The sequence below is a fragment of the Eupeodes corollae genome, chromosome 3 (assembly GCF_945859685.1).
Source record: "Eupeodes corollae chromosome 3, idEupCoro1.1, whole genome shotgun sequence".
NCBI lineage: Eukaryota > Metazoa > Arthropoda > Insecta > Diptera > Syrphidae > Eupeodes > Eupeodes corollae.
The window spans coordinates 60096302-60122546 of NC_079149.1; the positions used below are offsets into that span (position 1 = coordinate 60096302).

The following is a 26245-nucleotide window of genomic DNA, read 5'->3' on the forward strand; positions in this document are numbered from 1 at the left end:
CTATTTTATATTTAAATGAAATACAAACTTTTAGACGTGTAATTTCTTAATATGTATGTAAAAAATGATTGTTATGCAATTCATCTTAGTAATGGATGTAAATTTGAGATCAATGACTTGTACTTGAAATTTTTTTTGAAACTATCTGCGTAGGTACAATAATAAGCTTGGAGAGAAAATTATTATTGTGTCTCGCTTGAAAAAATAATAAATTTGATGATTGGGGGATTATTTGATAAAATTGTTAAAAAATATCAGAAAGAAAGATAATTTATAAAGATACAATGTGGTTATGGGTACTTGATTTTAATGTTATTAATCAATTTATTAAAACTCTCCTCCTGTATGCAAGTTATGTCAGAGATAGTAAGGACCGTTTTATGCCAAATTCGAACGGATAATTTGAGTCAGCGCTTTTCTTGACAAGAATTACTCGTGGAGCATTCGTTAATTCCTCTGAGAAGTCATTACTCTTAAAAAAAAAAACTTTTAGGTGCAACAGGCATCAGAGATTGAGCCGTAGACGTCTTAAGCATGTCATACCTAGGCACTTTATATGACGCCACGTACCTGTAATTCTTCGGTAAAATACAAAAATTAATGCTAAACAAAAAATACTCACAAACATCGATACAAAAAATGTGTTCAACTTTAATATCTTGAGGAAAAACAATAACATTGAAGTCGAGTAAACTATATTTTACTAATTATTGGATTTGTTATTTTAAAAGGATTTTATAGGGTTTGAAATCAGACTCTCTTATCTAAAATACGTGTTTTCGATTCTTTGGAATGCCTCCCTCTATGGAAAGTTTGAAAACCAAAAAATAAATGCTGGTGTACCCAGGGCTCTGTTCTGCCTACAACCCTTTTTATAATTTTTATTAATGACCTTCTGCCAGCAACTTCTAATCCAGTATATTGTTTTACTGGCGTTATTTCTCTTAGCTTTTCATATTCATTTGCAGACACAGAAATCCTTCTTCTTCGGATGTGGAACTGCAACGAAAAAATATGACAAACTCATTAAATTCCGACCTTAACAGCTTGGTACAATGGAAAATAAAAGACCGATTGAAATTTAATGCTTCGAAAACCCAATGCTGTCTTGTTTCGTTAAAGCGAGATATATATACCCCAGCTTACCATTATTCATGGATGGCACTCATATCAATGGGACTGAACATCTTGATATTCTCGGTATGTGTAGCACCAAACAGCTCTTGTGCCAATACGATACGCGATGTTGCCAAAAATGAAGCAATATGTTTGGGTTTCCTAAAGCGATGCAAGAAATTTGTCTCGTCTTCTGATCTGGCTGTTATTTACAAGATTTAAATTGATTGGTGATAATATCGTCGTTAGGTCCCTTACGTCGTTCCTGCGAACATAGTCGAAAAGTTCCTTGTCTCACCCTTTTTATCTTTTATTTTAACGATCATAGAGAATTAGACAGTTGCACAGTCTGACTGTAATACTCGCGCTTCAAGGAATTCTCATCAGTATAACCTCGAGCCCAACTTCGGTCGTACTGCCAAGTACTGAGATTCGTTAATAATCCATACTACGCGAATGTGGAATATCTAACCACATTCTGTCTTTCGCAGCCATTGCAATATTCAGGAATTTAAAGCCTCTCTCCCTGTGTCTCTGCATAATAAGGGTAGTAGACGAAAAAAACGTCGCGAACGTACCGACGTACGAACGTACGTACACACACACGCACAGACATCTTTCTAAAAATCTTTTGTTTCGACTCTAGGGACCTTTAAACGTCGAGAAATGTCAAAATTTTCAATTTGACAAATCGGACCCATTACAATAACTTCCTATGGGAAGTTAAAAAACTGAAAAAAAATTTGTCTCCTCGAAAATTTTACGAATACAAAATGATTTTATCTCCAAACCCATTTTGTACTGCAAAAATAAAGTTGTCAACATCTGGTAAAATTTAAAGAAAAATCGAATTGACAGTTTTCTTATAAGAAATAAAAACCTTAGAAACACTATTAATAAAAGTTGGCAAAAATTGATTTTTGACCTAAATATCTTTTCAAAACCTTAAGATATTGTCTTTAAACAACTTTTATCTATTAAAAAATATTGTTGTCAGTATTCAGTAAAATTTTGAGAAAAATCGAATTGACAGTTTTCATTTCATGGAAAATATTGTTTTCGATATTCAGTAGTTTTTTAAATCCAACAGTCCATTTTGTCATAAAAAAATAAAATCTACAAAAAATTGTACGCAAATTTGGTAAAAATTGATGTTCGGTTCTTGATATCTCTAAAATTAATTTCATTCATCCAATCTGTAAAAATTTAAGAAATGCTACTAAAATTGGTAAAAATTTGTTTTTGACTAAAAATCTATTTATCAAAACTAGATTTTCAAACTAAACTATTTCTTTATATTTAAAATATTGTTCGTAATTTTAAAATTTTTAAGAACTATTCAACTGACAACTTTTTTAACCGAACACGAAAACCTAAAAACTTATAAACAAGACAAATCGACAGACGGGATGGATTCTTTTTATTGTGGGTCCCATACCAGCCTCTTTTTAGTAATGGCATTGAACAAATATTGTCACAATAAAACCTCTTATTCGAAAATCTATTTATAGCTTTTTGAAAACCTTTCTGTAAGAGATTGTTAGAAAAAAAAGTCCATAAGTTTTGTTATTCATTCATAAAACTAATACAAATTAAAAAAAAATATGATTTGAACTTAAAGGAGAACAATATTAAAAAGTCGTCTAAGAGTCATCTAAATACAAACAGATTGAATTCCCAATAACCTCTTGACATTCACAAGGCAAGACATGAGCCATGACAACGCACAGCCACAAATAATATAACCACATGCTCAAATATTAATTATACAGAGCACACATTTATTGAAGAATTTATCGTTTATCTTCACTTCAAATAAAGTCAGATCATTGTGGCAATTAATACATGACAAATGAATTCTCTCCTCATAGGTTCTTCTTATGTTGCAAAAGGCAGATCTTGAGTCTTTATTAAAGCTTTGTCTCATATTTAAATTAAACATAAATTAAGGGTAAACGATTTTTAACATAAATAAACTGTAACTTTATTATGATTTTGACACAGCTTACTTTGTTGTTCTCTTCAAAATCTTCCACGAGTATTGAAAGTTTAAATAGAGCCGAAATTTCAAATTAAGTGTGATTTTTCCAAGTTGGAATAATAAAAACTTGTAAATTGTGTAGTTTATTAGAACTGATAAATATTGCAATGCTTAAATCCAAATAAATTTAAATTTGTAACCATGGTCATTGGATTCTGATTTAAAAAAAAGAAGAAACTATTCAAATAAAACAAAAATACTTTCTAGCAACACTGGCTACAAAATTATGCAAACAAATCTGGCGCCAATTTTTATCCACAGTCAATTGGTTGATAAAATACTTCAAATGCAAAACAGTCTTCAACTTTGTCTAAGTTTTGAATACATTTTTCAAGCGTACTTCTTGTCTTCATCTCACCCGAAGAGTCTGGTTTTCGCAATTTTACTTCAGATGCCAATGCAAAAAAGATGGAGGCGGCCCAGGCTGCTGTGGCGGAGCTGTCCACGATCTTTTAATCTACTGGATAAAGGAGATTATTAGTAATACAAATTCTGTTGGGGTTCTACAGTTTTATTATCTACAAGTCAAATTGTTTTTCGAGATTTATTTTCTTCCTCCTTTATTCTGGGATCTGTTAATTTTTCAACACCACCCAGACCCAGGAGTTTTTTGTTTGCTTTGTTTTTTGGTGCGGTTGTGAATATAAACAAAAAAAAGCTGAATTAAGGAACATTCTTCTATTCTTTTATTAACTGTTCTGCACTGCATTAAATTAAAACAGCACTATGCATAAAAGACCTAGAATCTGCATAATGATGGGGGAGCTGGAGAATGGTCATTGACTGCATGCAGGGATTTACGGGTATTTTTGTATTCGTTTTTTTTTTTTTTTTCTTACAGGATGGACTGCGAATATTTTTAACGAATAGTATACATAGGTATACTATTTTTCTTTGTATTTTTTAGTGAAAAAAAAGGTTTTTTTTTTTATTGATAGCTCGAAGCTATTTCCCAGCGGTTTATGCTTTTGTTCTCATTTATTTTGCAGTTAAAATCCACCTCCTCCCCCTCTGTGAAGATTAAAAGGATGTTTTCTTTTAAAATAATGCGAGAATGGCCATGGCGTGGACGCAATTAATTTTTCACAACTATTTCTCTTTGTTGAGATTATTTTTTTTTTTGTTGTAAAAAGTGAAATAATGGAGACACGAGATAATCGTAGCTTTAAGTCGTACTTCACAATGGTCTTAAAAACTGGGTTTTGGTCTCAGCACATCAACGATATAATACCAAGGGCGATAAATTCCTTTATCCCTCTCTCAGTCACATCAGAATACTTAAAATAGGGGGGTTGGGCAATAAATCTGTAATAAACGTCACCTTAAAGTACTTTAGTGTACAAAAAGGGTTCTTAACTTTACAAAAATAGGAAAAGTTTTAACATAAGCAGACTTCACAATAATGTCAAAAATAATTGTTAAGTTAGATTAAAATCAAAGCCGATATATTAAGTAACCTCAGGATCTGAATTGCTTATCAGTTGTTCTCAAACAGCTTTCAGCCAAACTTGTCGACGACGCGACGGGCGTTTGACCTCTGATTTAGATTTCAGTCTGAGATGAAACTTTCATTTATTGGGAAATTAGAACTCGCTTTAGCAAAGTTTTTAATTCTTTAAACAATTAAATTATCAGATATTGTTTTATTAAGTTTGAAGTCACCGAATTTTCTTAATGTGCAATAATAATAAATTGTCTCACAGCAACTTTCACACTAAAAAACAAATACAATGGGGCATAATTATAGTCATATTTTAAACCCCAGTCTATTTGAACTGGAGTCTAAATTTAACATATAGGTTAGAAACATTTGCTATTCATAACGAATTTGGCAGCTGTGTTAAGTAAGAAACAAATTTAAGGAATATTCTACTTCAATTTTTAAAATTTTCACTTAAACCTATATAAAAAATGGCTTGTAGGGGTAACAAAATAAATTACGTTAGCTAGAAAGCCAAAATCTTTAAACCTTTTGAACTATTTTGTTTGCTGATAGTTGAGATTTTTCGTGAAGCCGGGATGGTGGTTTTAAGACTGGAAGTACGCAGATATTAGCAAACATTTCATTGAATTTTGATCTATAATATTTAGAAGGTCAATCATAAACTTGACAGTTTTTTTTTTCTCAAATCGAAATATGTAACTTTCATACAAATGGTCTTTATCTATTGCAAAGGGGTCCAATCGTTTTAAGTAGAGCTCTCGTTTTTTGTTAGCTGTTAGCATTCCAACATTCAGCAAAATATCAAAATATTGATATACATTGTACATGCATACATATGTATATATGTATGTATGTACATATGGTTAAGTATGTACATATGGTTAAGTTTAATTTTTGTTTTTAAAATTTTCAAATAAAATTTCTCGTAACTTAATTTACTCAATCAGTTTTTGTATATTTAATAGATTTAGAAACAGCTAAAACATAGGTTCCGTCGAGTTTATTTTTATATACTCTTTCAAGAAGACGGTAATTTTAGACATCGCTGATAAGCTCTAACAATTGGATCTATTTTCGAGTTATTTGAAAGTAATAAAAGCGATGTTTACTGGAACTTAGGCAGCAGTCTGGGATGGGAAAATATTTTCAGAATGGTTTGAAACATGAAGGTTGTCCTAACAGTGCCTTATTATTTTCGCTGTTCATAAATGACATAAGGAAGCCTTACCTGGAGGAATACGAATATCTGATTCTGTTATAAATGTCCTACTGTACCCTGAATCCTGATGACCTTGTCCTGTTGTCGGAATCGCTTATCAAATTACTGTGATAGGTGGGGATCATCTATTAATACAGACCAGTCAAAAATAATAATCTTCTCACGATTCTCACGAAACCTTAGTGGAAATAGATGGTACTTCAATGGAAATCTTTTAGAAATATCCAAAGAAATTTAAAACTTAGGTCCAAAGCTAAATACAACCCTAAATTTCGACAAATACCTTATGGAAAAAGCCAGCACCTCTCAAAGCTTGTTGAATTTATCATGGAAAAAAATGTTTTTTTCAAACGACAGAATAATCCTTGCAGCCAAATATAAAATATTTGATGCCGTTGTGAAATCAACTCTCTGCTACGCTTCTCAGGTCTAGGGTGCAGATGAGTATGAAGTGATAGAAAAATTTCAAAGGTGTTTTGAGAACGCTCTTCAACTTACCCCAGAATACACCGATTTACGCAATGTATTTAGAAACCGGAATACCAAAACTTGTCACGAGCACACTCAAGGCGCAGGCTGACGTTTTTAAAACTTGTTCATACCAGGAGAATAGACTGTTGAAAAAAATACTTTTTTATGAACTGAGGAATCAATATTGGTGGATGAAAAAATGGCAAGATATCGGTTATACTTGTGGAGAGATACTGTATATAGATTTCAACAATTTAAACAACTTAAAGGAGCAACTTTACAGGATTATACAGAAGAATGAAGACATAGTTCGAGAATCCTTTACTAATAAAGCTCGCGAATCAGATAGTAGAGTACTATACTGTCAGCTCAACTATAACCTAAACAATCGAAACTACTTGCATAATGGACTTAGCAACAAGGAAATTTCTTTCATTTTTAAAGTAAGATGTGAACTTATTAGTTTAAATGCTAGACCCTATAACGGCAGCTTCAATCAATTTTGTACGTTATGCAATTTAAAACCAAAGGAGGATTGTTATCACTTCATAAGTGTATGTCCAATATTTTATCAACAGAGGCTAGTGTTTTTTGGTAAAAATAAATTAACAATGCAAGAAACACTCTACATTTTAAACGAATATGATTGGAAGACCTTAACAACTTTTTAAAAGCCATATTTAAGTGTAGATTCTTACTAATAACGGAATATGTTTGATTTGTATCCTTATTTAAGATTGAAAAATGTGAATTAACCAGGCTGATGGCTAATCCATAGCTTATCAATTCATAAAATTATAAATCTTTGTATATAAGAATATAAATAAATGAATTTTTTACTTACTTACTTATACTTACTTACTCATAAGGTCCATAGACCCTGTTTCAATTTCTTTAACCTTAAGGTCACAATCACAAAATTATTACTCGATAAAATGTTAGAAATGTATGTCAAGAATTCCTAACGGGTGATTTGAAAGTAGTTTATTATTTGTTAAACTTTGTTTAATTGAACCGAGATCCAATAATAAACATACATTGAGTTCTAAGGACATTTTAGAAAGTGAAGAAATACTTGAGTTCTAAATGTTTTTAAAAACAAAGTTTAAACATTAACCGAGAGTTATTAGAAATAGTTTTAGTTTGATTGTTGAACTTTTTTAATAAAATAATCTTACATTTTGCACTAGTAATACTTAAACATTTTTTTAGTAACCCAAATATAAAACTACATTTGGAAATCCTTATTAAAATAATAACTTAAAAACTGGGCCAACTACAACTTTTCGGGTTTCGCAAAAAAATATCTTTTAATTAGCTAAAATTTCATAGAAAAAAATGTTTTTGTTTCAGCCAAAGTAAGAAATACGTAGAGCACATTTTAATTATTCGCAAAAGCTAAGAAGTTAATAGCCTTCAAAAGTTAATGAACCACTGGCTGCAGTAACGAATGTGTAAGTAAGGTTGAATAAACATTGAAAAGTAAATCAAAATATTGGCATTCCAGAACGAACCACTTCAAATTCAACACTATAATTATTATTTTCACAACTCTCAGTCTGATTTATCTCAAGTTCTCCAAGCAATAATTAAGCATTTGCTTTAATTGAAGTCCTGCAAAATAAGTACGTACATACCTTCATATAATATCAAAAGGAATTTTTACATCACACAGAAAGTAAAATTACAAAAAAATAAAACTTAAACAAAATACTGTACTGGAAAGGATCAACTTTTGCGCTGATGTTCCTGTGTATGAATTGTGTAGTAAATAAAATGCAATTAGTTTTGCAAACGAAATCCTTGAATCTTAAGAATTTTATTTGAAACGTATTTCTAATATAATTAAATATGGAATGTTGGTATATAGTTATAAAACGGATGTACCTATATATTTAAGCTACTTTAACCGAAGCATGGCAAGTTAATAAAAAAGAAACTAAATTCAAAAATAATGGTACACTTTTCCAGAAAAGGACCCTTACATTTTTCCACCCTAGAACTCAGTTCGCAGAAATCGACAGCATAATACTCATTAACGTAATCTCCAGAAAATATTATTATCTTCTCTTTCATGAACAAAAACAAAAAGCTGTGGAAATCCCATCTTGTCTTCCATTTAAATAGTTTGGAATTAAGTATAAGCTATATTTCAGGTGGAATAATGAAAGAAAGTTTTGCACTTTTATTTATTTTGTTTCATAGTTTTCTTCAACAAGCAAAGTTCAATGGAACACTAAACAACACCATAACGCATAAGGTGCAAAAACTTTTTGTCTTCTGTTGCTCGAAGTCTCAGGGAAGGATTCTCAGTGAAGCTTAAAAACATTGTCATAATGGGCCAAGACCCTTTTCGGCTGCTTTGGTTCAGAATAAATAAAAAACAAGATAAGAGAACGTTCGTGAGTGATTGGAAATATTAGAAAAATTGTGAGTCGTAAATCGTGAATAATTCAGAAAAACATTGAAAAATGAAGTTTTGACAAATGTGCTTTTGACAAATATAAATAAATGAACAAAAACGGCAACGCTAAGGAAATATGCCCAAATATCTAAAGGGTGGTGTTACTATAAAATAGGCATTCAAATCAAATTATGAGTCGTACTTTTTCGAAAATGATGTCGACCAAGTAAATGGTGTTTGATCGCGAGATAATTGTATTTTAAAGAAATAAGTCAAGTTTTAAGGGATAAGATGATTCGGCACATTGAACCTAAATTATGTAATTTTAAATTCAATTGAATAGCGCCTTTTATCAAGTCAAATCCGCAACTGTTTGGTTCTACTTCAATTTAATTGTATAAACTATCATGATTTTCTATAGTATAACCTAACATCTTTACATTAAGAAGCTTATGAATTTGCTGTTATCCTATCTCAGTGCAATTTGGTGCTATAAATGGAAATAGCGAATACGCTTGAACACTTACGAGTATATATAGAAATAGCATAAGAACAATATTTTACTTGGTTGGAATCAGAACTTATAAAGCAATCAATGAAAGTTGTATCGTAGCAAAAACTAGCAAAACTTTTTGAACAAAATTAGAAACTTTATTGGTTATTGTACACGAAACAGGAGAATAAAAAGTTTTGAATTTTCTTCAAAGTTGTTTGTTTCGTTTTCCTATAAACTTCAGTTCAATGAATCTTAAATAGAGTTTTATTGTGACAAATTGGAATTATCAAATTAAACGTTTTGATATAAAAATGAAAAATAAGAAAAATTGAATAATTCGCTTGACAAGGCTAGCTGCAAATTCAGGGGTCAAATAAATGATAATTTGCAGTTCTTGAAATATTAGCAAATTTGGAGAGCTAAGTCAGGGGTGGAATCGGCTAAGGTGATTGTTGATAAATGACAATCAAAATGATATAATTTAATCTACATAAAGTGATAGTCAAATTGATACCTAAAAAGCTATCACAAAAAAATGTGATAGTCGTTTTCAAACAAATTTGTTTATTCCGAATAGAGCTACCAGACGCTTACACAAACGACTGGAACATTTTCTTAGTTCACTTTGTTTCTTTTAAGAAAACACATTCCTGTGACCGACAAAGCTTACGACATTCGAAAAAAGCAAGAAAAGTAAGAATTTTATTCAAAATCAGCCAATTTGAAACTTTTATTTAGATATTTTATAAGAATCAATTTAAAATTTCACCAAGGCAACAACGAATTTTGACAATTTGAATCTGAAATTGTTCAATCGAATTGAATTGAGTTGAATCATCTTACGCAGACGAAATGAAAATGATAGTCAATTTGACTATCAAAAAATTGATAGTCAACAATCACCTTAGCCGATTCCACCCCAGATTCAACTTTCACTTTTGCTGGGGCTACGGAGCTAAATTAAAAAAAAATGCAATTAAAAATTACAAAGTTCAGTAAATTTAACGTTATGCAAAAATTTAAACAATAAACAATCAAGTATGGAAATTAAAAATTAGGTAAAAAGTGAAGTTTAAAAAGAGGCTGGGATGCGACCCACACTGATAACATTGATAACGATTTGTCTTTCTTATAAGTTTGTAGGTTTTCGTTTTGTGCTAAGAAAGTTGTCTGTTGAAATATTCTTAAAAAATTCAAAATTACTAACAATATTTTTCATTTAAGGAAATAGTTTAGTTTCAATTTCTAGTTTTGTTAAATAGATTTTTAGTAATGTAATGTTTTTTTTAGGTTTTCATTTTTTATAAATAAAACTGTCAATTCGATTTTTTTCAAAATTGTACATAACGTCAAAAACGTTGCACAAAATTAAATTAAAACCATTTTTTATTCGTAAAATTTTCGAGTTGACCATTTTTTTTATTTATGATTTTATTTTCCAAAAATATACTCACGTGACAAGATATAATACAAAATTTAATTCAAGTATCAAGCGTTAGGGGCTCTGAATAGTTTCAAACCTTACAAATCTCCAGGTCCAGATCAAATCGTACCAGCTGAGCTACTATATACCATTGATATAACTTTGCCCATCATTGAGATGATCTTCAAAAGTTGTATAAATCTGGTCTATACACCTCAGCGATGGAGAGATGTAAAGGTAGTTTTCATACCCAAGGCTGGCAAATGCTCGCATGTCAACCCTAAAGACCTATGACCTATTAGCCTATCATCTTTCATTCTCAAAACCCTGGAACGATTGATCGATATCCATATACGTAACAACATTGAGAAGAGACTATCAATGTCTCAGCATGCTTAGCGCAAAGGGAAATCGGTAGAAACAGCCTTGCACACTCTGGTAAGAACTATCGAATACACCCTAGAGAAAAAGGAATATACTATGGTGGCCTTTCTGGATATTAAGGGCCGCTTTCAACAACGTTGACACATCCGCTATCACTTCTGCTATGACGACCTTAAACATCGAATACTCAATCTGTGAGTTGATTAATCTAATGGTAAAAAGCAGGATCATCAACTCTAGTTTGGGAGATTTTCGCACAAAAAGGTCAGTCAGTAGAGGCACTCCGCAAGGTAATGTTCTGTGCCCTCTCCTTTGAGAGGGAAGGCTACAGAGTGGTTGCGTATGATGTTGCTATCGCCGTCACAGGGGAACATCCTAATACACTGAGAAACCTCCTCCAAAATGCACTCAATATGCTCACTATAGATGGGCTGATCACTGTGGGCTTAGTATTAATCCTCAAAAAACAGACCTCGTCCTTTTCACACGGAAATACAAGATCCCAGTAATTGTACGTCCTTCAATAAACGGTGTACCACTAATTTTTACCAATGAAGCCAAATGCCTTGGTTTGATATTGGACAAAAAATTAAGTTGGAGTTGGTAGGGGTGTGTACTCAGAAAAGCTTAATCTAAGCATCTCATTCCGCCTCCCTAATCATTGTAGCTTCTTTCAAGCGGAAATTTACGCGATCAAAGAGGTTCTCTCCTGGGAAAACGTGATATCAACTTCTGATATCCGCATCTTCTCTGACAGTCAGGCTGCTATAAAATCTCTTGAAGGTGTCTCAACCAAATCTCAAACGGCCCTCGATTTTCGATCGTCTCTAATGGAGATGGTGCCGGGCCACAGAGACATCACGGGAAATTGTAGAGCCGATGAACTCGCTAAAAATGGAACCGTCGTCGTGCCTATTTCACCTGAAAGGGGGGAGATAGGAATACTGATAGCTACATGTAAACTTATGCTAAAAGAAACAGCTTTTGGGATAGCAAATTCTAGGTGGCACAACTTACCAACATTCGCAGCCACAAAACTCATATGGCCTTCACTGGACCTAAAGCGCACTAAAGACTTGTTATCTCAAAGCAGACTTCATATTAGCTCCCTAATAGGTGTCCTTACGGGACACTGTCTTATAGGCAGACACGCAATACGACTTGGTGTAGCCTCAAATGACATCTGTAGGAGCTGTATGGACGAGGAAGAAGGGCACTTGCCCTGCTTTTTCACTCAGACGCAAACTTCATCTGGGGTACTACTCTTTTTATAATCCCAGTAAACTAGCTAAAAAGGATATCAAATATCTTCTTCGCTTTTTAAAAAGCTCAAAATGGTTCGACTAGTAACAAGTAATTCTTTAGATTCATGTGGTATCACAATGGACCTTTCTTTTGGCCTAAGTGTGTTGATTCTAATCCGCAGCCACGTTAACCTAACCTAACCTCCATCGTTATTGGTTCGTCAGATATTTAGGGCTAACCAAAATTTAAATTAAAAAGTAAACATTAGCCTTCAGGTTTTGTAAACAAAATTTGGTAAACCGGACTCAACGTAGATAGCATAGTTTGGGTTATTCGAGGGTAATTTTTATATCCTGTTGAAGAAATTTGTTTGCATTTTTTCATATCCTTCATCCATTGATAGCCGTAGATTTCGTTACAATAGCAGAAACAGGTGTGAATTGTGGCGTTTAAAACTTTGAATTTAGACGTTTTGTCCACTAAAGACTTCGAAAAAAAAGTTGTGACTACATCAAATTAACTGCTGTCTTTTATACAGACGGTTTTTCTTTTATATGAGTACTGATACTCAAATTACTCGAAATAACGAAGCCTAGGTATTTAAATCCATTGACAACTTCGATGCTTGTGTCATCTAATGTCAAAGTCCTGGAGTTTCTGCCATTTTTAATTTTAATCGCAGAACATCTTGAGCTTACTTATAAGAAGCTGAAGTGTCACCGGGTTTTTAGCAAAAATAACAACGTTTCGTTCGATATCGTTTATAACCAACGCCAACAATAACGGACTTAAATACATACCTGTGGGACACCAGTTTCTGAGGAAAATAAATTTGACTCGTTTTTAACATCACTGCGCACATACTCAGTATAGCAACTGCTTAGAGACCCTAATTAACTTTATTAACACACCGATTACTTCGAATTCAAATAATAGTGAAGTTTGTAGCCTTAAAATCAATGAAAACTGCAAATAAAGGTCTAGTCACTGCAGTTAAGGCAAATATTTGTTCCGCCCAAGAACTTGATGAAGAAATGAGTTAGAACTCAACTAAATTAAAAACTCTTCAATAAACCGTGTTTTAGAGACTAGAACTTTGTCAAGAAATTGGCCTTTAGAGTCACGTAACAGTTATTTTTGTCAATTACAATAAATAAAATACTTTCTTAGATCTAAAAATTTCTGTTTCTGTTTCGATTTGGGCCTTATCTTTCTAGGAAACCCAAACAAAAAATGTCTAAAGGCGTTAAATAACTAGGCCTAGAAGGCCTATTGTGATCACTTCTTCGAAAAAAACATTTTATTGTAAGATTCCGATTGTTGAAAATAAACTTATGAAATCCACATCAATACCTTCCAATAAGTTCTGATTTATTCTGAACTTTTCAGAGACCTAAATGCGAAAATTCTGTGTATCAAGGTAATATCCGTGGCATGATGGTTTGTGCATAAGACTTTCATGCTAGAGGTCTTGGATTCAATCCCTAACAGTTGAACTTAAAGTTCTTTTTACGCATACAGCCTTTTAAGAGGAATTGACATATTTTGCGATAGTAATTCTTCTCATGAAAAGTTCTTTTTCGGATTCGACAAATAAACTTAGGTTACATGATTGGTTGAAAGTTGTAAGTCACTAGGGTTTGGTTCTCTAAGTTGTTGTGCCACTTATTAATATTTATTTGACGTAGGCCCCTGGGTTAAAATGAGTATCATCATTGGAATTGGTACAATCAGCTGGTATTTGACCGGATTAGTTTTTTTCTGTTTAATGACTTAAAAAGCCAGAAGAGATATAAGTCTTTATGATAAACTCGTTGTTGTGTCTTTTTAACTTCCCATAGGAAGTTATTGAAATGGGTCCGATTTGTCAAATTGAAAATTTTGACATTTCTCGACGTTTCAAGGTCCCTAGAGTCGAAATAAAAGATTTTTAGAAAGATGTCTGTGCGTGCGTGTGTACGTACGTTCGTACGTCCGTACGTTCGCGATGTTTTTTTCGTCCTCCATAGCTCAAGAACCAGAAGAGATATCAACTTCAAATAAATTTTGTTATACAGATAATAAAGCAGAGAGATGAAGAAAGGGCTCTCAAGAAAATTGAGGGGGTGGTTTTTTTACTATAGTAGTAGGTGAAAATTTTGGTTAACCCCAAATATTTTACGAACCAAAAACGCTAGAGACTTGAGTTAAATTTTATATAATATGATACCAAACAAGAACATTTTTTGAAAAAATCAATATAACGTTTTTTTTTATAAATAAAAATAAAACTGAAAAAAATTGTCACCTCCAAAATTTTACGACTGAAATATGATTTCATCTCTAAAACTATTTTGTGCAACGAAGAGTAATGTTTTTGACATCTGATAATATTTTGAGAAAAATTTAATTGACAATTTTTTTTATAAAAATTGACAATTTTTTTTATAAAAATAAAAATCTAAAAACAACATTACTCAAAGTTCGTAAAAATTGAATATCGACTCAAATATCTTTTCAAAAACTTGAAATTTAGGCTTCAATCTTATTTTATCTTATAAGAAATATTGTTTTCAACATTTTGAAAAATGTTGAGAAAAATGGAACTGACAGTTTTTTTACAAAAAATAAAAACCTAAAAAAAATGTATAAAAGTTGGTAAAAATTGATTTTCGACTCAAATATCTTTTAAAAACTTTGAGATAATACCTTCTAACTATTTTTTTTATAAGAAATATTGTTTTCAACATTTGGTAAAATTTTTAAAAAATTCGAATTGACAGTTTTTTTTAGAAAAAATAAAAATCTAAAAACATTAATAAAAGTTGGTAAAAATTTATTTTTGACTCAAATATCTTTTCAAAAATTTAAAATATTGGCTTCAAACTAATTGTATCTTATAAGAAATATTGTTTTTAACATTCGATACAATTTTGAAAAAAATCGAATTGACAGTTTTTTTTACAAAAAATAAAACTTAAAAAAAAAACAATACTAAAACTTGGTAAAAATTTACTTTCGGTTCAAATAGCTTTTCAAAAATTTTAAATATTGGCTTCAAGCTTATATTATTTGACAGAAAATATTATTTTCAATATTCAGTAATTTGTATATAAAAATCCAACAGTCCGTTTTTTCATAAAAAATAAAATCTACAAAAACTTTTGTTAAAATTGATACGAGTATAGAAAAACTTTTAAGCAAGACAAATCGACAGACGGGAAGGGAAGTTATCAGTGTGGTTCGCATCCCAGCCTCTTTTTGGATTATAGAATTCTAAAGATCGACAATACACAAGGAATGGACAAACCTGGCTCTTTACAATATTTTCAGCTGTTCTTGAACTACACACATGGTTTTGATTGTTTACATCCCAACATCTGTTATTTGTCCACTAGTTTCACTATTGTCACGATTATGATTCACGATGACTCAGAGGTGCTTTAGAACGTTCAAAACATTTTTGTTACAATTTTAATGCGGGGTTTAAGAGTTTATGGTTTAATTTTATTTATTAGTAATGTATGTCAAGGATGACAGATTCAAAAGGGACTACGAATGTGCAAGTCACGGTCTATTATAAATGAAACCTTTTGTTGAAAATCAATATACACAATAATATTTGGGCTTAACTATGAAGTATACACAACTGTTTTGGAAAAGGTTCTTAGAGTTATTCTATATTAATTACGTTATTTAAGTAAATGATCTTCTAATCAAATCAAACACCTCTAAGTTGTGATAAAACTATAGTTCTTAAAATAAACGACGATTAATTAACCAAATTTCTTATTTCCTTGCAGGCGCTACGAAGACGATGTAGAAAACGCATGGAATTGTGGATCATGGTTCGAATATCTGATGATAGTAATTCTCTCGACAATTTTGCTCGTCGGAGTCTTGGTCCTGACGCTATTCTGGATTATGTTCTATCGGGGAGGATTCGCGTGGTCAGATGATCCCACACTACAATTCAATTTGCATCCAGTTCTCATGATTGCAGGATTTGTCACATTCTCAGGATTCTGTAAGACAACAAAGCCATAAATAATAAGGCAAAAAAAAACTCTCACCAGGCACTTTTTAAATTCATATTTATTTATTTTTTTCAGCAATTCTTCTCTACAGATTGTGCAGATGTCTGAAACACATCTATGTAAAACTTGCCCACATGTTTTTCCATGCTTGTGCCATTCCATGTGTAGCTTTAGGATTTTTATCCGTTTTCGATTCCCACAATCTATCCGAACCGCCAAGGGAAAACTTTTATTCATTACATTCGTGGTTGGGATTTGTGACAATGGGTCTGTTTGTTATGCAATTTGTTGTTGGATTTTTCAGGTAAGTTCCTTTTGGTTTTTATTTAAATTTTTTTTAACTATATAGGGATGAATAACGACTTATTGATTTTTTTTTTTGATTTAGTTTTTTGGTGCTATTGTGCTGTGAGAATGCAACTTATGGATGCAGAGCGACTATGGTGCCAATTCATGCTAGTTTTGGTTTGGTTAACTTTATGCTAGCAATTGCAACTTGTGTGACTGGTTTGGTGGAGAAAGAACGAGAATTGACAGAAGTTAAGGACTTGAGGTATGTAAAAAGTTTTTTTTTTCTTTCAAGTTTTGGAAATGGATTCGAAGAAGTTGTGATGCAATAATTTGATTTGGCATTAAGTTTTAGAGTGTTTCGATTTATTCGATTTCGGTTTGTGTAGAAAGTCACCCTTCCGAAGGTAGTTTAAAATGTGTGCACATTATTTTTATTTAGAGACCCTTATACAATAAAAAAAATAAAAAGAATTATGTATCTAATCAATCTCTGGGACTTGAACAATATTCTACTTTTACCTGTATTAAAATAGTTGCTATAGAAATAATAACAACTATTATCAATTCTTTAATTAAGCTTAGTTTATTTTAGTTTATAATTGTAATGTGTATTGATTAGTAATACACCAAATTGAATAGTAAACGTATGTTATATTTTTCCAACTATTGGCATAATTCAATCCAATCATTAGTGCGTTAAATTGTTCGATGAACAATGCCTGTCTTTTATTTTATATCAAATGTTAATGTTTAAAGATTGGCAAAGTGTTTAAAAATCCCATACTTGGCACTTTTAATAATAATTTTCAAAGAATACAAGTACAATTATATTTTATGAAAATAAAATTAACTTACAATGTACATACATATATTTTTTATATATATATATTTTTATAATACATGTGATCACCTTTAAACTTTTAGTCCACCACTTTCTTTATATAAAAGTAAAGAGTTTTATTTTAAAATCACTTCTTTATTCTGTTATTGGAAAATGCCAACAATAAGGCTGTTTACCCTATGCATTTGTTGTTAAGTGATTTACAATTATTGTAAGAATTGCAAAAATTTTATAGTTGCAATGCAACAAGCTTATTTACGACCCATTCTTGTTTAGAAGGTCATTTCTTAGAATTCTAAATGATATGTGGATTTATACAAGAAAACAACTCGTTTGGGTACTGGAACTGGTGTGTTTCTTTCAACATAGATATAAGAAATTAATCTTGATATCACTTTTGATTGTAAGAGTTCTTTAAACATCTTTCGAGGCAAGGAAGGTGTTGGGAAGGGAAAACAGCTAAGCGGTGGCAAGTTCATGTTTATGTACATACAAGATAAAACTCCCATTTGCCTTCAAAAGTCTATAGTTTAGGTTGACTTAAAAAGACAACAAAATTAGGCCAGTAAGGTCTGTTATGATGAACATTAAATCTTATCTCGTTAAAATATTGGGAGATAATTATAAACCGTTTGAGATAAAAGATATCTGAATTTGTTAGATTGCTGGGAAAATTTTAGAAGAAGGTCTCGTCTTTGTGATAAGTCAGGGCATGAACATAGATGATGAGATGTTGCCGCCTCCGACTCTTATCCAGGAGTTTCATGTCAAAAAGCTAATTTAAAAACTATCAAGAGCAATGAGTTATATTAAATATTTAGTATCAGGCTTTGACCGAACTAGCTTGGTTGACAGCAAAGTGGTGGTGTTAGACAATATATTTATTGGGCATAAGTTTACGTATATGTAGCTAATTGTATACAGATTTGAGATCTTTTTGGAGATAATGGTAAAGTAGCTCTAATTTTGCAAAGTTTGTCAGCTTTACAGTTTCCTGCAATACCTCTATATGGCTGAGTGTTTACCCAACTGTTTTGGCATCTCCGCGAGTGATGATCGACAATATTCTGTATAGTGACAAGAGTCCAATAATTGTATGGTATCTTGACTGTCTTAGAAGATACGGAATGCGGTAGTGTATATTACGATTTCGTTGAGATAAGAGAGAACTTCTTTGGTGGCCAGGAACTATGCCTGGAAAACGATAAAGTGATTGGGTAAACGAAATGAGAGTAATGTATTTATACTTTCGGAATGTACGCCTCTAACCACCTTTTCAGGTTTTCGACAAATCTGTTTAGAAGTGATTCGCTAGTTTACAAAACCTGATTCATTCTCCCAGATTAACCTGAATAGAAGAAGAACGTTGAAGTTTTTGTTAAAAAAAGGGGTTCCTTTATTTGCAATTTTTAAGTAGAGATCTGAATGAGTTTAGAATAGTGGATGGCCAATACAATGTTGACAGACTGTAAGGAGCCAACTAGCTGTGATTGCACTAAAGCGGTATTAGATAAAACAAAATATCATCCATTATTGCATATAAGAGGGCTGTTCTTTTTACTTTGTTGAGCTCATTGTGATTTCCTGCGATATCCAACTCAATCCACCATAATATAACTTTATATAGAAGGATCGATTTGATAACGAAGATGTAAATACACCTATACCCAGTGTGTAATATGTTTTTGAAGACCGATCGGTATTTTGTAAGAGTTCCTTAAGTGTTTTACGATGCTTCATGGATACCACTTCATCCCCAATCACTCTGTACGCTTTACTTTCTAGAATTATTTGAATATCATTTACTCTCAAAAAGGAAAAGAACACCGCCTAGAGTAGTACCTATACTGATAGTTCTTTAAGTACTAAAGTTTTGAGTTTGTAATCTTGCTTATCTACAGATAGATTAATCTACTTTCAGACATGACAGAGATGCAGATGCGATTGCGGAATGCGGATGTATCGACATTAAACATAAGGGCATTGAATAAAAAGCATTTTTTATAGAAAGGATATCTTTTGCAAATACAATCTTAATCAATGACACTGGTCGAAAAACAAAACCAAAAGCAAACATTTTTCTGTTCACAAAAACGAAGCAATACTTTTTGAAATGGTTAAGATGTCCTAAATTCAAATGGAACTCGATTTCTTTTGCATGGTCACCACATGCACGCTTGCAGAAGTCCAGACGCCGAACCCGCACGGTTTTCAAGCATAAATCGGTCGATATTGCTGCAAATTCACGTTCCATATTCGTACAAAGTTCATCAATCGTTGACGAAGATGATTTTTCGATAAAAATCCGAATCATTTTCAAGTAATTGCTTAGCTTAATTCAAGAACACACCACGCTTTTGGTGGTCAATCGGCTTCAGGTCATTCATATATATTATATTTCCACTGATATTTTCACCACAACGACGTCACAGAGATGCCCAACGTTTGAGAACGATGTGTGATAGACACATTTGGGCTTTCTGCAACTGAAGGCTCAATGACGGCAATACTCTCGACACTTCGGACACGTGCCTGTGGATTTAAATTTTTCCAGTAGACGCTCAATTATTGACCTGCTAGGAAGATTATGACGACCATAAATTGGACGTAGTGCTCTTAACGTTGAGGGCACTGACTCTGAATTTCGGTAGTAAGTTTTAATAAAAGGAACGGCAAGAAATATTACGTCGTTTGCTGTCCTTGCCACTCCAGTTTTGTAGCTTCCCTGTTCAAAAACCCTGTACAAATCTGTGTCTTCTAGATACAATTTAAAGTATTTAAGTTTCTTACTTACTTCTATAAATTGACAATAGTTATGAATGACTTATGACCCTTTATTTGACTCTATATAAAGTTCTAAGAAAACCTTTTATATGGTTTCATAGTCTTGAAAATACATTTTGGACTTCATTTTTAGTGCTTATTTTAAGTCCAAACTTTAATTTTGACGATTTGCTCAAGTGGCATGATGGCTAGTGCGTTTTTCTGTCATGCCAGAGGTCTTGGGTCCGATCCCTAAATATGCCACCTAAAGTTTTTATTCACGGATACTGCCTCTTGTGAGGAATTGACAAATTTTCCAAGAGTAATTCTTGTCATAAAAAAGTACTTTCTCAAATTAGCCGTTCGGATTCGGCATATAAATTGTAGGTCCCCTCCATTCCTGACAACATTTCTTGCACACAGGAATGGTTGAGAGTTGTAAGTCAATAGGCCCTAGTTCTCAACGGACTGTTGCGCCACTCAATTTACTTTATTTACTCAAGTTTTAAAACACCCATTTTCAACGTTATTTTTATAGTTTTTAATACGTTTGAAAAATATGGTACAATATACTTGCGTAGACAACAGATTCGTTAGTACAACAAAATTAACATTCAAACCGGTTTATCTTTTTTTATTGGAAACCGTTTCAGCATATATGGCTTAACGTTTCTTTCAGATTTTCGTAAGACAGGTGAAATCTAACAACTTATGAAGATTTTTCGAATATCGTATGAACTAATATAAATATTTCAACTGAATATTTCAGAAAGGGATAATAAAAGATTTGGAAAACTATCACGGATTTTATTAAAAAAAAAGCTACTTCATGTTTGGGCATGTTGCATGCATGTCTTTGAAGTCAAAACTAAATTTAGGCCATTAACACCCATTGGAAAAGTGCAATTTAATTGCCAAGAAGAAATTCTTGCCGAATTTTGAATTATTTCAATTCAAGCATCATGTGTCATATTTGTGACATTACAACAATATTTTGAGATTATAAGTAAAAATTCTAAAACTTTACCACTATAATTTAAATGTTAACAAATGTAAAACAATAATGTATTAATCTTTTTATATTTTCAGCGTCAGCAACTCAAAAATCGAACATTACATTATGAACGCATTGGGCATCGTTCTAGTTGCAATTGGAATAATTGTGTCATTTGCTGTACGAAGATCCAATGCTCCAGCTACTGCCAAAGTTTATGTTACAGAACGTATTTAAATTTAAGTTAATAAAAAGTAAATAAAAAAATAAACAAATCAAATCAAAAACTCGAAAGCAATTTGTGTAATAAGATAATTAAAAATATTAAAAAAAATTAGTAATACTTCATTTAAATTTCTACTACAAGTTATAAAACAAAGAGAAGAATAAAAAAAGATATATCTATGTTTATTAAGTAAAATTTAATATAATAAAATATACATAATTGTATATGTATGAATTAAAAAAAAAAATGAGCCAAAAAGAATAGTAAAAATCTTACGCGAAAATTAATCAATTAAAATTTTGTACGTCTTCAGCACAACAAAAAAAAAAACAAAAAAAACATAAATCTAAAAATTTCCATTTTATTATTTTATTTTTTGAAACACCTTAATTGTAGAAAGAATCGTTAAATTAAGAAAACTCATAAATTTGTTACAAAAAATAATAAATAATGTAAAGTACTGTATTAATATACCTTTATATATTTGTTTTCACTCGTACACGCGTGTACCTATTGTTAATAAGAATATAAAATTCGTTTTGAATTGTCAAATTTAAAAAAAAAATCAAATAAATATTTTTATTTAAATAAATATTTTGTTTTTGTTTTATTTTGTTTTAAAGTTTTATTTTTTAACCATATGTTTTGTGTATCCTCCACTAAAAAAGGCTTTTGAATATTCGGATAAGGAAGTACTCTTTTCATGTTTCTGACATGAGTCTAAGAATTGAGCCCACATATTTTATTGAAAAAGAACAGGCTTTAATTGTTGGTAAGGCCAAACGATTACTGCTGGTCCAGTTAAGCCTAAGGGCAGTTCTTGAAAATATTGACAGCACCTTAGATTTAATATCCAATCCACTTAAAGATTTAGGCATTACAAAAACTGATTTTCGGAAATTTGGCAACAAATCCAAGAAAACATGACCACATTTCAATCCTTTTAAATTACAATTCAGTTGTACTACAAATGTGGCAACTTTACATTCTGTAGAGAACTCATAAATATTGGGCCTGTTGCTTGCTATCGCTGTTCACTTTAATTCTAAGGTAGCACTATTTAGAAAATTCCAATAATAATCCAAAATCACAATTCAAAGCAATTATTGATTCTTATTCAAAAAGTATATTCAAAAGCCTAGGAGAGGATTCACAGATAAAGAAGACCAAAAAACTGAGTTTCAAAAAATTTACATAACACAGTAGATAAAGGAAATAAAAGCATGATTATACATACTTTATTAACATACATAGATAATATAAAAAAATACTTACCAATATTGATATAATGAAAATGATATAACCTTACATAGCACAATGATGAACCACCGAATTTTCCAGTAAAAACAAAATAATAATAATAAACTATTCGACATACATAAAAATAAAGAATTTCGTAGAAAATCATATTTAATATTTCATACCGAATAAATTAAAAGACCTCTATTTAAAACTCATAAAATAAAAATGCAAAAATAGAAAATATTTAGATTTAAATATTAAAAAAAACATATAAGATCAGTTTTATATCCCTAAATTGGTTAAGTTGGTGAGTATTCAATTTATCTTGATCCTTATTGAATGAAGACAAATTGAGTTTTCTTTAGTTAATTTTATTCGTTTGAAGTGGATATTTTATAAAAAACTTATTAAAAAAAACTATACAACAATCAGCTGTGTTAATTTAAACGGGCGATTAAATTCTAAACGGTATTTATTTTATTTTAAATCTAATTGATTGAAGGAAGATTTGATGCAGTTTTGCATAAATTAAATTTTCTTTGTTATTTCTATTCAAATACATTTTAACGAAATATTTGTTTTTTATCTTATTTCAAATTAATTTTAAAGCTAAAGCTATAAATATTTTTTTCTTTCAAAATAGTACATAAAGATCCAGAGCTACATTATAAAAGTCAATAGTTAAACAAGTTCTTATTTCTTAAAGCAATCCAACATTTGTCTTGAATGCTTAATGTTTGTGCTGACACATCAATACTGAAAATTTGTATAAAAGACATCCAATTATTCCTGCGGTGGCAAGAAAAAAACTTGTTAAAACCATCTTCGGCTCTAAATAGAATCACATACACACATATTAATATATTGAAACTAAGGACTTTTATTGGTCTTTATTTAAAGAATGGCGGATCTCGAAACATTATTCGCACATAGAAATGTTTGAGATGAAACATTGCTAACTAAAAAATAAGGTTCCAAAGTTTTGTTTTAATATATCTCAGCTTGAAAATGCGAGTTTTGAGATGTATTTGATTTTCCTTGTTGAAATATTAATCATATGAAATCCTTAAAGCTAACATTAAAGTAAAATAAAAAGGACCAATTTTCAAGAGTTTTTGATGTGTCGTTTTAATATGTAGACAATATTTAGACTTTTGTAATTGTTGATTTTACTGCAGAAAACATTTTAAAGATTTCTACAAACCATAAACGTAGGTAGAAAGGTATAAGCTTATGGTGTGTAAGGACTTTGTACTACCTGTAACTGTCTTTTTTAGTCGAGTGAATGTTTCTTGCAACATTAAACGATTGTATCAATTAATTACTCAAATCTTCCTAAAAATTAAAAAAGAAAAAAAACATCAATCAATGATAGCGAAAGTACATATTTGCCAAACCACTGCCAAAACATAAAACCAATTTCATTCATGATTCAAAAAAAAAAACATTTAAAGCACCATAACAACAAAACCAATAATGAAAATGTGTATTTAGTAATATCAAGCAACTATCGCATTATAAACAAATACTTTTTTCTACCAACTTATTACATTTACACTGCCAAATATTTATAAATTGTGTCACTTTAATATCGCTTATACATTTATTGGAAATGAAACTATGTAATTTTTTTATGTTTATAAATAACAACAACAATCTATTTAAATATAAAGATCAAAGAATATTTTATACCTATAGAACTTCTCGTAAATCAAAGTTGATCACAACGTGTTTTTTTATTAAACAAAATATTATTATTATACATAAGTAGAAATAATTTTTTATTCTAATTAAAAAAAAAAAGAAAATAAATATTTATCAAAAGTAAAATAATTATATACTGTAGGTTAAAAATAAATGTTAGGAATGAATGTAATGTTGTAGAATATAAATAAAATAAATATAAGATAAACATTTACAAAAGAAAAGTTGTTTTAATATTGAACCTTACTTATGGTATATTAGTAAGAATTATGTTTAAATTAATATGTTTGTCAAACATAAACAGAGTTTGAAGAAACTGGTGAAGCAATCGACAAATCATCGTCTTTTTAAGATTGCACCAACATCAAATATCGCATCTAGGTACATGTATCATATATGCTAATTTCTTAGGCCAAAAACACCAATTAGATAGAAAACCACTACGAAGACCGTTTGGCAATATGAGAATATGACTTCGTCAGCAAATTTTACTGGTCACTATGCTTCCTCGATAGTAACGTGAATTCCAGCGCAAACACAACCAATTCTTTGTGGAATGAGAAATTGTATCCCGAGCGGTGTAAAATCTATCAAACCAAAAGAAAATGTATTGTTTAATTCGAGATTTAAAGAAGTTATCAGGATCAAAGATGCAAGCTTCCGGATTTACTAACTCAAACCCGCTAAGGAAAACCGCAATAAGTTTAAACAAGCTAGAAAGACCTGTAATGAACACATTCAATGCATTAAATTTTTGCATGACTAAAAATTACGGCAAAAAATACCACAATGTCCCAAAGGTAGTACAAAATTAAGGTCATTAGTAAAATTTGCGTAACACTGCGTCATCGTCAGTCCCGACGCTCGTTTGCTGCTAATTCAATGCTGCCAATGAGTGGACATGACCCCTCCTGTACATGACAGAGTAAACTATTCTAAACTTCTTTCACACTGATACAATTTCTAGAGTATTTAAAGATCTCGACGTTCTCAAATCGCCAGCCCGGATAATATCCCCTAATTGTTCTGAAGAGATGTTCTTTACAGCTGGTAAGGCGACTGCATAGCCTTTTTATTCTACTCTACAGTTTTCATTCCGAGTGGATAGAAAACAGTCTGTCCCTAAAAAAGGCGAATGATCCTCCCCCTGTTAATATCTTCAAGAACGATAGCTTCTTAATGACCTGCAATATAGCTATCGTATCAAATGATTCTCTGGTGATCTCATAATTTATCTCACCGAACAATGGAACAAATCTTTAGAAAAAAGAAATGGTTACACGCAGATGTAAGTAGGAATGCCAGACGCTCCGAAATGTTGGTAAAAATCAATCTGTTTTCACGGAATTCCAAAAAGAAAATAGTTTTATTATTTCAATGTGATGTAATTGTCATATTTTGAATAACACTTTAAAGAAACCTCAGACTATGTTAAGATTCTATACCGAATCCATTATTAATATAATGGTTTTTAATGAATTTAGTTCAAGCACTTAAAACGTTTTTGAACTTAAAGAGTTTATGGAATGATGCAATGAGGAATGAGCTTTTGAGACATGGTCTCTACTCGTTGCTTGTCGTTAGTTCCTGCCGTCGACAGGCTTCTTAAAAATTACAGTTCAGTTAAATGTTATTTTCTTTCACAAAAATGAGTTCGACCATATTCAAAGAAGTTTTTTGAATTCGAAATAGCCGAAGCTTGTTTAGCTTTTATATCCCATGTCGGTGGAATTTTTAATAATTCAATAATAGTTCTTGAGAGCGAAGACACGTCTGTTGTGAATTTATAGAGAACATAAGTTTTTTGGAGCCTTAGCTCGCTCTGTGTTACTGAAATACAACAATGATCAAATTGGTCAGGTTCAGAAGACATAAGGGACTTGAAAGTTAGGCAAGTTTCTGGTATCTGATTGGACAGCTGCCAA

General features: G+C 31.2%; 1 protein-coding gene across 3 annotated transcripts in view; it reads left to right on the forward strand.

Annotated features, from left to right (window-relative positions):
* The window catches only part of LOC129949652 (uncharacterized), a 180856-nt gene that overhangs the window by 98518 nt on the left and 56093 nt on the right, over positions 1-26245 (forward strand). For 2 of the 3 annotated variants that reach the window (XM_056061235.1, XM_056061237.1), the window contains 4 exons: positions 16026-16249; positions 16335-16563; positions 16648-16812; positions 21244-21926. In XM_056061235.1, coding sequence (XP_055917210.1) covers positions 16026-16249; positions 16335-16563; positions 16648-16812; positions 21244-21385 — 760 coding nt within the window. In that variant the 3' untranslated portion in view covers positions 21386-21926. Of the gene's footprint in view, positions 1-16025; positions 16250-16334; positions 16564-16647; positions 16813-21243; positions 21927-26245 lie in introns of those variants that run through there. The other variant, XM_056061236.1, reaches the window with a different exon arrangement.